The sequence below is a fragment of the Glycine soja genome, chromosome 11, assembly GCF_004193775.1.
Source record: "Glycine soja cultivar W05 chromosome 11, ASM419377v2, whole genome shotgun sequence".
Taxonomy (NCBI): Eukaryota; Viridiplantae; Streptophyta; class Magnoliopsida; order Fabales; family Fabaceae; genus Glycine; species Glycine soja.
In genome coordinates this window covers 38,270,817-38,285,547 of record NC_041012.1, presented here as the reverse complement: position 1 = coordinate 38,285,547, position 14,731 = coordinate 38,270,817, and the positions used below count along the sequence as shown (strand labels likewise).

The 14,731-nt window shown below is 27.6% G+C and overlaps 1 protein-coding gene across 1 annotated transcript; it reads left to right on the top strand.

The window, feature by feature from the left end:
• Positions 1 to 11,043: 11,043 nt before the first annotated feature.
• Positions 11,044 to 11,965, top strand: LOC114374044 (protein ASYMMETRIC LEAVES 2-like). The gene has a single exon (XM_028331635.1). The coding sequence runs from the start codon at positions 11,132 to 11,134 to the stop codon at positions 11,780 to 11,782; it is 651 nt and encodes a 216-aa protein (XP_028187436.1). The 5' UTR covers positions 11,044 to 11,131; the 3' UTR covers positions 11,783 to 11,965.
• Positions 11,966 to 14,731: the final 2,766 nt, after the last annotated feature.

Below are 14,731 nucleotides of genomic sequence, written 5' to 3'. Positions count from 1 at the left end.
TTAAATTGAAATGATATGATTAGTTATTTTTAAACAAATTTTGACACCAACATATTTTTTGACACCAATTTTTAAATTACACAAAACACGCAGTAATAACTTTTAGTTAATTATTAAGTTTTGTTTAGTGTACACAGTACACTAAAGTTATATTAGACCTTAATTGGATAATTGCTGAAATATAATAATAATAAATTTTATGTAAAAATAATTTAAAATTCAAAATTTATTTTTTTAATTTATTATATTTCTATAATTTTATTCACTATATTTTAAAATATAATATATAAAATTAAATTCTATTTTCCCATAGAATATGTATAAGTATGTAAGCTTTATTTTTATTTTATACAATATACATTATATTTTTATAAATTTATGTATTTTTATTTTATATATTATACATTACTTAAATTCTATATATATGATTTAATAACATTGTTTTCTATTTTTTATAATATTTATGTATGTGATTTATGGACAATTTTTTATCTATATTATAATAAATAACATAAATATCTTAATATAGATGAAAAAATATTATCACTAAATCATAAACATTATTTTAAAAAATATATAATATATAAAATAAAAATAAAACTTATATAAATATACATATCCTAATGTATGTGAAAATAGAATTTAATCTTATATATTATATTTAAAAGATAATACATAAGATTATAAAATATAATAAATTAAAAAAGAAAAAAATTGAACTATTTTCACATAAAACTTATATTAATACTATATTTTACACCAAATATTCAAACGAGCACTTGCATGTAGTGTTGAATGAGTGTGTATCTCACTCCAAAGACCCTAGTTCTAATCCTTCATTAAACATTTTTAAATTTTGAAATATAGGGATACTAAGATAGTGAATTAAAAAATAAGGAGACCAATTTGATGAACATTGGGAACCATATTGAATTTAATATAAAGTCCAATTTGGGTCTGGCTTTTGTGTTATAGTCAAATTGGGTCTTTATCAATGTATAAATTCCATGTAAATCATATTGAACCTTAATGAATCATTTGTCACAATTATGCTTTATATTTTAAAATACTTAATTTTATAAAATTTGATTATAACATATTTTCATAATATAAAGGGTATTTATTTATTATCATTTTTATATAATTATATAAAATAAAAAATGAGTTTGTACAAAACAGAAATTAAAACACTAATGATAAGCATGATTTATTTATCTTAATCAAATAATTTTAAAATAGGTTTTTAATTTTATTAAAATTATCATAATATAATTATAAATGTTATATATTTATAAACAAATATTGTAAATATTGATTTTTCAATTTATGAATATTAATAATATATTCAGTTCAATATTTAGTATTAGATTCTAAATTATTTTTATAAAAATTAGAATTCGGTCGCTAATTCGGTTGCCAATCTCAAAATAGTATTGACTTATAGCCACCGAATAACTTTTGGTCGCTATCTTCATAATATAGTTACCAAATCATATTCGATCGCTATCTTCATAATATAGTTACCGAAACGTATTCGGTCGCTATCTTCAAGTCCGCCTCGGTCGCGAACTCGGTTGCTATTACACTTTTGTACGCACAGATTTATAGCGACCGACAGTTTCAGCGACACTATCTTTCGGTCGCTAAATTTGTTACTGACAATAGTTAGCCACCACGCTTAAGTTCAATCGCAAATTCAGTTGTAATAAGATACATAATATAATCGATCACTATTTCAGTCCCTAATAGCCACTGAATGGTTTTGGTCGCTAAATCACATTTTTCTAGTAGTGAATTACAAACCAAGTGACTTGACACAGATCAATTCATGCTAGACAGTGAAAATCCCTAATTGGAGAGAAAAACCATAGACAAAAAAAATTCTTGTGATCCAAAACCATTCATCAAAGATTGATTAAGCTACAAGTATTTACAGATCACAGAGCTCAGCATTCACAGATAAAATCCAACAAAGAACCTCTCTTGGTGTGCATCATGTGCACGTGTCCACGATTGAGAACATACATCAAACACACTTTGCAATCTAAATAAAACAACTAATTTACACAGCAAACAAAGTGATTATTACCAATAAAATCAAGAATAAACATCCAAATTGTCCCCAAAGAACAACAGACATAAGCAGTGTGAGTTCTTCTTAGTTAGGGCTTGCACATATAGCTAATTAATATATTATTATGAAGAAATTAATATATGCAAATGAATATTGCAGAGATAAATCTCAAATTGAAAATTCGATTGCGAAGGGACTTACTAAATAATAGTTGGTGCCCAATCGAACACAGTCGCAGGGTTGTGGTTCAATGTTCAACATTAGGAATATGTGATAATATACGTTTGTTCTCTTGGTTGGCAAACTTGCTCAAAAGGTGCACAAGTTACACATTCCCAAGGGTGCTTGTAGACGTGATCCTGTGTATATGTTTTTACCATTATGCTATTTCTTCACTCAATTAAGTCAACACACCACACAAAAGTTTTGATTTAGGGTTTAGCCGCTAATAAAGGAGGAATTTCACTCAAGCAATTGAATCTGATAGGGGAAATAAATAATTAATTCATCAAGCTTGTTCAAATCAGAAGTTAATATCAAAGAAATTAAATTAACAGTTAAAGAATCAAGTCCAGGAAAAATAAGGAACGAATTAGCTACAAAAAATTAAATTATCGAGAGGTAGATCCTAAAGAAACGTGACTATGCGTCGAAAGCAGCTACCGCATAAATCGAATTCACAAAATCAATCGACAATGCACTAATAATAGAGAATCGAGGGTTCAAAAATACAAAGATATAATAAAAGATTAAAAGGAGTGTGAAGTTGCCCTAATCGAAGGCCCTATAGTAATGAGTGCCCACCGTTATCTCCACTCAGATTTCGCATTTTGGTCAAAGTCCCATTACGCCGTTCAGCAAGATCTAAAACTTTAACCTAATTGGGCTGGGCTAAGTAATGTTTTCAAGGTGTTGCTAAGTGCACCAAGCATATTGCTTGTGCACCCAGAATAGAAAACGAAATTCCCAAAATGCCATTCATATAACACAATGTTCTAACCATATGAGCTAATAAGCCAATTATATTATAAAATAAATAATGTTGCTATATATAATAATAAAATTTCTAATTTATATTTAATGCACATGTAAATTTAAATAATAAGTTTTGTAACAATTAAGTTGATATAACTTATACGATTAACATTAAATACACATTAGAAATTTTACTGTTATATATAGCAACATTATTTATTTTATAACATAATTGACCTATTAGCTCAGTTGGTTAGAACATCGTGCTAATAATGCAAAAGTCACAAGTTTGACTATTGTTTAGGCCATTAATTTTAAATTAATTCATAAAGCATATTTTTAAAATTTTAAAAAAAAAAACTTACGGATCATGTTTTCAGTCTACAGGACTGGCTTTTACTTCCTTCATATTCCATTTTGCTTCTTCACCTTCTAGTTTTAAAATATCCCTAGATTAAAACCTTCCAAGTCTTGGAATTTCCTTGTACACCCCATAATTGCTAGTACACCCCACAATTTAATTATTTGTGGAGACTAGAAATTCATATAAGACTACAGATTGTCAATCTGTATAGGCCATATGGATTACCAATCGTTATTGTTTATAAGGATTATTAATTTGTATAATTATTTTTTAATTATAATTAATTAATTAATAATTTAGTCGTTAAAAAATTTATTTAATAAATAAAAAATAAATATTATTGCATATTTTTAATATTTAATTAATTAATTAATTTTTTAAAGTTAGTTTGTAATAAATATTTAATTCAATAAATTTTTGTTATTTTTTATGCAAATTAATTATATTTGAAAGTTGAAATAGTTATTTGTAATATTTTTATCATAAATTTATCTTTACTAGAATATGGGAAGTGTAGTCTACAAATATTTTTTAAAAAATGTATATTGATTTATGAATATATAAAAGTTTTAAAAAAAATAAATAATATATTGGTGAATATATTTTTATGAAAGTGAAATATTATTTGAAGAATGACATTAATTTTTATGTCTATTTTAATGTGCACCATAGTGGATTGGAGTCTATAGAGAATATTTGTTCAAACAACGTATAAATAACATGAAACACCTTTATTCCACACAACATACTTTCACAAACCAAATTTAATCTCAATACTATGGTATTTTTGGGATAGACAAACGGTCAAACCATGACTAACTCGAAATTAGTTTTTATTTTTTCAAATGAATCAATCATTCACAATCAAATTGGTGTTTATTTTCAAAGTTCTATTGCAATACCAATGTGAGTTCCTAATGAATATTCTTTTGAGACATTCGATGTTGCTCTATTTTTTCTACAAAGTAGTTATTTAGAATAAAATTTATAATATTTTAACTACATCATTCAAAGAATTAGAATAAACTAAAATTTTTGTTGTTGTTGAATGTTACAAAAGGTGTATAATAAAATAAAATAAAAAAGTTCATTTTATCTTATGTTGAACTTTACAAAATCAAAATTATCTAGGTTGATATAGATCCTTGTACTTGAAGTTGAGTTGATTAAATACTCATCTGAAAAATAATTATTAAAATATAATTATTTATAAATTAAAATTATTATAGTAAATAAAATATAAAAAATTGATTGTAAGCAAAAAGTATGTAAGAATTTGAGTTAAAATAATTTATTTATTAAATAAGTTGAATTGAAAACAATTGTCTAAAGGGATTTGTCATTCCCACTATTATGAGTTATTGTTAACAATGGTGTTAATTACTCGAGGTATTATAGTCTTATGAGTTTATCTCATAACTAGTTTTTAATTATGTGAATCACTTTCAGAAAGTTTATCTCATTTACAATTGGCCTCGATCTTTAGATATTTTATCTCTTTGGCGGTCAATTAGTATAATTAAATCACTAATTATAACTTAAGAATTATATCCAAATATCACTACTACAAAATACACACTTTCTACATATTGATTTTAAAGGCCTTTTTATATCAGTTATTGAACTGGTGTATAGATTCAATCATGCTACAATTTTCGGAAGGCATTTTCCCTAATCCTCCCCACTTACCTACAATTTTTTTTTGTTATTTTTAAATTATTTGTTTTCTTTTCATATCTATTGACGAAATTTTTCTTTCTTTTTGGCTCTTTTAGATAAGTTTATAGAATAAGTTCTTCCGTACGAGTTTTTTTCAATTTTTTAAAAAATATTTGTGATAAATACTCGAATTTGTGACTTTCATATTATTAGCACAATGCTCTAACCAATTAAATAATATTATTATATCTAACACTAAAATTTCTAATGTATATTTAATGCACATATAAATTTGAATAATAAATTTTGTGACAATTAATTTTGATATAAATCATATATAGATTTAATATATATTAAAAATATATTGATTAAATAATTCGTATGATTTATATCAAAATTAATTATCACAAAATTTATTATTTAAATTTATATGTGTATTAAATATATATATTAAAAATTTTAGTGTTATATATAGCAACATTATTTATTTTATAACGTAATAGTGCTAATAATCAAAGGCTTAGGCCATTAATTTGTCACAAATATTTTTTTTAAAAAAAAAATTGTTACCGAAGAAACTTCTTCTAGAGGAAGAACTTAATTAGGTATGTCTTGAAAAATCCTCAAACCTAAGTTTGGCATACTAGACTCAAGTTTTAGACTCTCGGAGCTAAAATTTGAATATTGTTGTACAATTTTTCTTAAAAAAGCTAATATAGCCTTGGAATTATGAAATTGGTAATTATCTAATACCAAAACAAAGTAACTTATTAAAATATGAGAAACTTTTCAAATTGGGATTAGATATAATATTTGAACTAGAAATATAAGAAATATCATTTTCCAAATACAAGCAAATTCTCAAATTAAAGAAATAAATGATGTTTTTATTTAACCAGATCTACTAAAAAGCCCAAGTCCACATCCCTTGAGCATTATAAATATGAGTCTCTTCCCAGGAAGTGGTGTGCACCAAACAAAAAGAAGAAAATCTCTAAAGGAATTTAGTATCCAAGTTTAGAAAAAATAGCGAAGAAAAATTAGCCTATAACTTGGATCAATGGTGCGTATGTGTCTAAAGTGAGAAAGAGATAGTGCATAGAGTTCTAAAGTGATTTGTTTTTCCCACTATTACAAGTTATTGTTAACAAAGTTGTTACTCTAGATATTATAGCCTTAAGAATTTATCTCACAACTAGTATTGATTAATGTGGATCACTTTGAAAAAGTTTATGTCATTTACAGTTGACCGCTTTAGGTCTAAACGAATATCGAAGGAATTTGATTATCTCATTAATATAATTAAATCACCAATTATAACTTAAGAATTATATGTAAATACCACTGCTACAAAATACACTGTCTATATATTGGTTGTAGAGGCCTTTTTATATCAATTTATTGAATTGATGTAGATTCAACCATTGTAGAAATTGAGATTTTTCTTCAATTCTCTGAAACATCTTTTTCAATCCTCCGCACTTACCTACAGATTTGTGCGTCATGTGCACGTGTCCACGATTGAGAACATACATCAAACACAGTTTGCAATCTAAATAAAACAACTAATTTACACAGCAAACAAAGTGATTATTACCAATAAAATCAAGAATAAACATCCAAATTGCCCCCAAAGAACATCAGACATAAGCAATGTGAGTTCTTCTTAGTTAGGGCTTGCATATATAGCTAATTAATATATTGTTATGAAGAAATTAATATATGCAAATGAATATTGCAGAGATAAATCTCAAATTGAAAATTCGATTGCGAAGGGACTTACTAAATAATAGTTGGTGCCCAATCGAACGCAGTCGCAGGGTTGTGGTTCAATGTGTCAACATCAGGAATATGTGATAATATACGTTTGTTCTCTTGGTTGGCAAACTTGCTCAAAAGATGCACAAGTTACACGTTCCCAAGGGTGCTTGTAGACGTGATCTTGTGTATATGTTTTTACCATTATGCTATTTCTTCACTCAATTAAGTCAACACACCACACAAAAGTTTTGATTTAGGGTTTAGCCGCTAATAAAGGAGGAATTTCACTCAAGCAATTGAATCTGATAGGGGAAATGAATAATTAATTCATCAAGCTTGTTCAAATCAGAAGTTAATATCAAAGAAATTAAATTAACAGTTAAAGAATCAAGTCCAGGAAAAATAAGGAACGAATTAGCTACAAAAAATTAAATTATCGAGAGGTAGATCCTAAAGAAACGTGACTATGCGTCGAAAGCAGCTACCGCATAAATCGAATTCACAAAATCAATCGACAATGCACTAATAATAGAGAATCGAGGGTTCAAAAATACAAAGATATAATAAAAGATTAAAAGGAGTGTGAAGTTGCCCTAATCGAAGGCCCTATAGTAATGAGTGCCCACCGTTATCTCCACTCAGATTTCGCATTTTGGTCAAAGTCCCATTACGCCGTTCAGCAAGATCTAAAACTTTAACCTAATTGGGCTGGGCTAAGTAATGTTTTCAAGGTGTTGCTAAGTGCACCAAGCATATTGCTTGTGCACCCAGAATAGAAAACGAAATTCCCAAAATGCCATTCATATAACACAATGTTCTAACCATATGAGCTAATAAGCCAATTATATTATAAAATAAATAATGTTGCTATATATAATAATAAAATTTCTAATTTATATTTAATGCACATGTAAATTTAAATAATAAGTTTTGTAACAATTAAGTTGATATAACTTATACGATTAACATTAAATACACATTAGAAATTTTACTGTTATATATAGCAACATTATTTATTTTATAACATAATTGACCTATTAGCTCAGTTGGTTAGAACATCGTGCTAATAACGCAAAAGTCACAAGTTTGACTATTGTTTAGGCTATTAATTTTAAATTAATTCGTAAAGCATATTTTTAAAAATTAAAAAAAAAACACTGAGGGATCATGTTTTCAGTCTACAGGACTGGCTTTTACTTCCTTCATATTCCATTTTGCTTCTTCACCTTCTAGTTTTAAAATATCCCTAGATTAAAACCTTCCAAGTCTTGGACTTTCCTTGTACACCCCATAATTGCTAGTACACCCCACAATTTAATTATTTGTGGAGACTAGAAATTCATATAAGACTACAGATTGTCAATCTGTATAGGCCATATGGATTACCAATCGTTATTGTTTATAAGGATTATTAATTTGTATAATTATTTTTTAATTATAATTAATTAATTAATAATTTAGTCGTTAAAAAATTTATTTAATAAATAAAAAATAAATATTATTGCATATTTTTAATATTTAATTAATTAATTAATTTTTTAAAGTTAGTTTGTAATAAATATTTAATTCAATATATTTTTGTTATTTTTTATGCAAATATATTATATTTGAAAGTTGAAATAGTTATTTGTAATATTTTTATCATAAATTTATCTTTACTAGAATATGGGAAGTGTAGTCTACAAATATTTTTTTAAAATGTATATTGATTTATGAATATATAAAAGTTTTCAAAAAAGTAAATAAGTTATTGGTGAATATATTTTTATGAAAGTGAAATATTATTTGAAGAATGACATTAATTTTTATGTCTATTTTAATGTGCACCATAGTGGATTGGAGTCGATAGAGAATATTTGTTCAAATAACGTATAAATAACATGAAACACCTTTATTTCACATAACATACTTTCACAAACCAAATTTAATCTCAATATTATGGTATTTTTGGGATAGACAAACAGTCAAATCATGACTAACTTGAGATTAGTTTTTATTTTTTCAAATGAATCAATCATTCACAATCAAAATGGTGTTTATTTTCATAGTTCTATTGCAATACCAATGGGAGTTCCTAATGATTATTCTTTTGAGACATTCAATGTTGCTCTATTTTTTCTACAAAGTAGTTATTTAGAATAAAATTTATAATTTTTTAACTACATCATTCAAAGAATTAAAATAAACTAAAATTTTTGTTGTTGTTGAATGTTACAAAATGTGTATAATATAATATAATAAAATAAAATAAAGAAGTTCATTTTATCTTATCTTGAACTTTACAAAATCAAAATTGTCTAAATTGATATAGATCCTTGTACTTGAAGTTGAGTTGATTGAATACTCATCTGAAAAATAATTATTAAAATATAGTTGTTTGTAAATTAAAATTATTATAATAAATAAAATATAAAAAATTGATTGTAAGCAAAAAATATGTAAGACTTTGAATTAAAATAATTTATTTATTAAATAAGTTGAATTGAAAATAATTGTCAAAAGGGATTTGTCATTCCCTCTATTATGAGTTATTGTTAACAATGGTGTTAATTACTGTATTATAGTCTTATGAGTTTATCTCATAACTAGTTTTTAATTATGTGAATCACTTTGAGAAAGTTTATCTCATTTACAATTGGCCTCGATCTTTAGATATTTTATCTCTTTGGCGGTCAATTAGTATAATTAAATCACTAATTATAACTTAAGAATTATATCCAAATATCACTACTACAAAATACACACTTTCTACATATTGATTTAAAGGCCTTTTTATATCAGTTATTGAACTGGTGTATAGATTCAACCATGCTACAATTTTCGGAAAGGCATCTTCCCCAATCCTCCCCACTTACCTACATTTTTTTTGTTATTTTTAAATTATTTGTTTTCTTTTCGTATCTATTGACGAATTTTTTCTTCCTTTTTGGCTCTTTTAGATAATATGCTAGACTCAATTGTTTTAATATATCCTTTTTTTTTACTTATTGTTTTGTAAAGGTGCAGTTACTTGGAGTTTCTTGATTGTTGTACGGTTAATTATTGGAGTTTGATAGTGAGAATCAAGAATTGAAAAATTATTATACAGTGTTTTCTTTCATTATTATTATTTCTAACAATACGTTTTTCTTTGAATTTCATCAGTAAATTACCAAGTTATCTTCTGCTTTCTATCTCATCATCAATATTCGCCTCCAAAGTGACTGCAAAAGACAAAAGAAACTAAGAAGAGGAAAATGGACTCTCCAATTATCCTGGCACAATGATTTTCCTATGGTCATGTCAAAGCATGTCATGAAGATTTTATATGCTTTCAATTACTCGAGTGGAGACAATTGAAATTTTATGTATCTAGCTAAAGAAAAGTAGCATATATTGCAGAATCATAAGAATTATATTAATTAAGTTCTCTTCTCCCTATATTTAGACCCCTCCATATCGTACAAAGTTAAACAATATCAAGTCTCGTTGGTTCTTACACAAGGGAGTGTCTTCTGCCTTCAAACATTCAACAATATTTTTTCCCCAGGCAGCACCTCCTCCTGCCAGCAGCACAAGGTTCAAGGATTTTGTCTGAGGATATAAAATTGGAATGGTAACTCAATCTTTGAATTTAGTGTAATATATGCAGATTTATTCCTTGTTTTTGTCACTTTTGTATTTTTCCTCAATCCCATTGCTCTTTTCATCTTTTCCCCTCTCTTGGATCTCCCAAATTAGTTATATTTATTTTAACCAAACCCAGTTGACAACCCTGGCTAACTTATAGTACTATTTTTAAGTGTAGATATTTGATTCCCTTTTCGGTTCAAGGTATACAAAAACTACCAATTTTTGAAGAAAAATGAGAATAAAAAAATCCCGGTTTTCATATTAAACTAGCTATATAAAATCAAGGGCAAAGTGTGGAGACAATTATAAAAAAGGAAGCAAATTTTATTAGGGTAGCTAGTTTGATTTTATCAACAATTAGGGTGATGATTTGATTTTAAATTGTAAAAATAGGTAATAAATTAGGGAAGGGGAGTGTATAGCGTATAATGGATTGTATAGTACCATAAAGAAAGCGTAAAATAATGGATATTTGGCCATCTAACACACACATTAATTGATCACTTCTCTTTTGATAAAATTTATTACTATTATCATCATTATTTTACAATATAGTGATAACAAACATGGTGAATGCGTCACAGAAATTAATGGTGGTGTGAGAGAGAAAAAGAAAAAAGGAGGTAGCTATAGCTAGGAGGAAGATCAGGAGCAAAAAAGAAGTACTACTGCAAGTGACTACTACTATGGCATCTTCAAATTCACCATGTGCAGCATGCAAGTTCTTGCGTCGCAAATGCCAACCTGAGTGTGCATTTGCACCATATTTTCCCCCTGACCAGCCTCAAAAGTTTGCAAATGTTCATAGAATTTTTGGGGCAAGCAATGTCACAAAGCTTCTCAACGACTTGCACCCTCACCAACGTGAAGATGCTGTCAATTCCCTTGCTTATGAAGCTGAGATGAGGCTCCGTGACCCTGTCTATGGTTGTGTAGGAGTCATATCACTCTTACAACACCAACTTCGCCAGCTTCAAATGGACCTCTATTGTGCGAAATCCGAGCTCTCGAGGTACCAAAACTTGAGCATCACCACCAATTTGAACTCTCTAGCTTCCGAATCCGCGACCACGGCCTATCATCACCATCACCAGAACATGTCTGGTGCTGGTGCCGGTGCCGGTGCCGGCCGTGACCATCATTATCACTATCATCGCCATCATCAGTTCTTTCCAAGGGACCAACACCAACAACAACAAGTGGTGAGAAGCTTTGATGCCGGCAACAGCTATGATGCAAGTCTTTTGGCCATGAACATATCCGCCAACTTAGGGCAACTCAACCAGCTTCAGCATCATAGTGCAGCTGGCGGGGGCGACGACCGCAACTGCTCCTAGGGTTTCATGGGGGTGACATATTTAATGCAATAGGTAATTAATTTAGTTAAACTTTTTTTTTCTTCTCTCTTACTCTTATTTCAGCTATAATGGTTCATTTAATTTGTGGTTTGTTAATTATCATCATTACTGATATCCACATAAATGCATATTTTGTCACTCACAATGATGTATAAACATGGACTCATAACGTTGCCAGATTCTTCAATTCTATACACATATATATAATGTAAGCAGTTACTCAAGTGCTTGCCTTAGTTAATTTGGAAATATTACTCTACAATGTGCTGTCTAGGTTTCGAAATGTTAATCTCACTATCAATTGTCATTAATCTGGTGCATGAGTTTTAGCACACAATTGTTTTAATAATATATACTTACACACATAAATAGCATATTGGTGAGACATAATGCATGCGTTAAAAAAATCGTCATAAATGTATAATCAAGATGTATGATTAAAGATTAAATGAACAACGACTAATTTTATGTATGGTTGAATGATTAAAATTAGTTTTTTTTTTTTTGTTAATGCTAAAGAGTTTTGACAGTACAATGGAGAAAAAAATAGTACCCCCCAATCTTCATTTTTGACGGGTACTTCTCAAGACTAAGATACCGTGGAAGTTCGAGTTGCATTTTAATAATTTTTTTATTCATTGCAAAGCATCTAGGCAGAAATATGACGTCAATAAAAAATAAGAAGAGGATTCCTCCACGGAAATTAAGATTTGATTATTAATTAGCGAACAGTTTGTTCTCGTCTTTTAATCAGTAATGATAGTACAGTTTTGGTCAAGTTTACGAAATTTATGGTCCAATAGCTTGGCATGGTGTTAGTACTGTTTCGTAAGAATATTTGTTTATTGTTCTCCGTAACCATACGTTTAATTAGAGTAAGCTACTATTTTATCTACGAAAGTATATAGGGCCTGTTTGAAGAATTTTTTAGAGTTTCTCTGCTAAAAATTAGAGCTTTTTTTTTTTTTTTTTTAAATAGACAAATTTTCAAAACCTTTGAAAAGTTCTTCTAGTTTTATATCCAAAAATTTTCATGTGCTATAATTATGAAAAATTTCAATTGTTTTATTTAAGTTTTTTTACAACAATTATTTCATTCAAGTCTTTAAACTTAATCACTACTTAAACATACATTTTTTGTTTTTTTATGAGTTTTCGAAACATATATTAGTATTATTACTTAAATCACATATATACTTTTTTTATATAAAATTTAGACAAAAATGTTTGGCCAATTACATTTTTATAAACTTATTTAAAACTTTCTTAATGTTAAGAACTGATGTGATAATACTGTATGTACACTATCAAGAACTAGTACACTAGGAAGTACTGTGTATATATATTAGTCTTATAATTAATTGTATCGATTTTTTTGGTCATGCGATACTTTGCTTTGCCAATACACATTAAACAGTTGAAGTACTTAGATACGAGAAAAAAAAATTAGAGATGATTAGACTATGCTGTAAAAGAGAAGTGCATTTATAGCAGTTGCTTCTGAGTAAAACTACTCAATCAACCCTACGTTTAATTCTGAATGTCATTGGCATTTATTAGACAGTGCCAACACTATGGACCTGTTCTTCTCTATCAGAACGCCTTTGTTAATTCCATTGGGTATGAAATGAATTCAATGACTGTGACTTGACCCATTCTTTTACCTTTTTTCCTTCTGCCTTATCACACTGCTATGCTATCCCCTCTTGACTATTCCTTGTTTCTATCAATACACCTTTTTCTTGAAGTTTGGCTTTGCACGCTTTTCTATATTTGTAACTACATACATATTCATCTTTCTTCCAAGTTCAAACTGTTAAATAAAAGAATATATACACATCACAAAAACTATGCCCAATAAACCACCTACTGCATTTCTTTCATATCTTTATTACTTCCTTAATTACATGCTGTTTGTCCCCTCCCATTTCTCCTTTTCCTTCTCCTTCTCTTTCTCTATATATTGTCTCATCCCGGAGAAAAGAAAAAGGAAACAAATTAATTAATAACACACTTTGATTGTCCATGAGATGTGACAAATCGACAACGTAATGAATTGCATTTTGCAAATGCATGGACACTACTCAATCTCAAGTCTAACAGTAATTGGAGTAGTTGATAGTATTTGGGTTTTATATTTCATACAAAGATTTTATTTATTTATTTAACAGTTGTATACCCAATTTCTCATTTGATGACACTTCTGGTTTACTATTGACATTTTCAGATAATTTTAAATATATAACAATATTAACTCAGCATTGTAACAAATTAAAGAACATTTTGTAACAGTTCTATATTTGCTATTTGAATTTAAATTATGATAATTTTTTAAAAGGAACATAAGGCAAAACTAGCCAATTCAATTAATTTGTATAAAGGAATATGACCTAACGTAACGATCGATTCTTTCATCACGATATACGTAATAATTAACTTTGTAATCAGGGATTTGTTTTTATAAAGACATTGACATACTTTGTTCTACATTTTCCCCATTATTAATATAATTTTATATATGTATGTTTTATGTTTTTTTTAGTAAATTAAGGTATAGATATCCATAATTTTTCACTTAATAATTTCTTTCTTGTAGTATATGGCAATTTCGTAACAATTATGTTAAACAGGTTTGGTTTGCAGGATAACAAGCTAACCCGTTGACCGTTTAATGTTAGCCTAAATATTAAAATACTAAAACAATACCAAATGTTTAATGTGAGGTAGGATTTATAAGTAGTACTACTTTTAAAATATATCTACCCCTTAATATTTTTTAGTTAATATTTTTAGTATTAATTAAATATATTAAAATGATACTTTAAAATAGTGAGATCATACTATTTACTTAATGTTTAGTATTAAATAAATTAAATATTAAGTATTTTCTATTAGTCTTTTAGTATTTTAAAATATTTTAATCTTTTA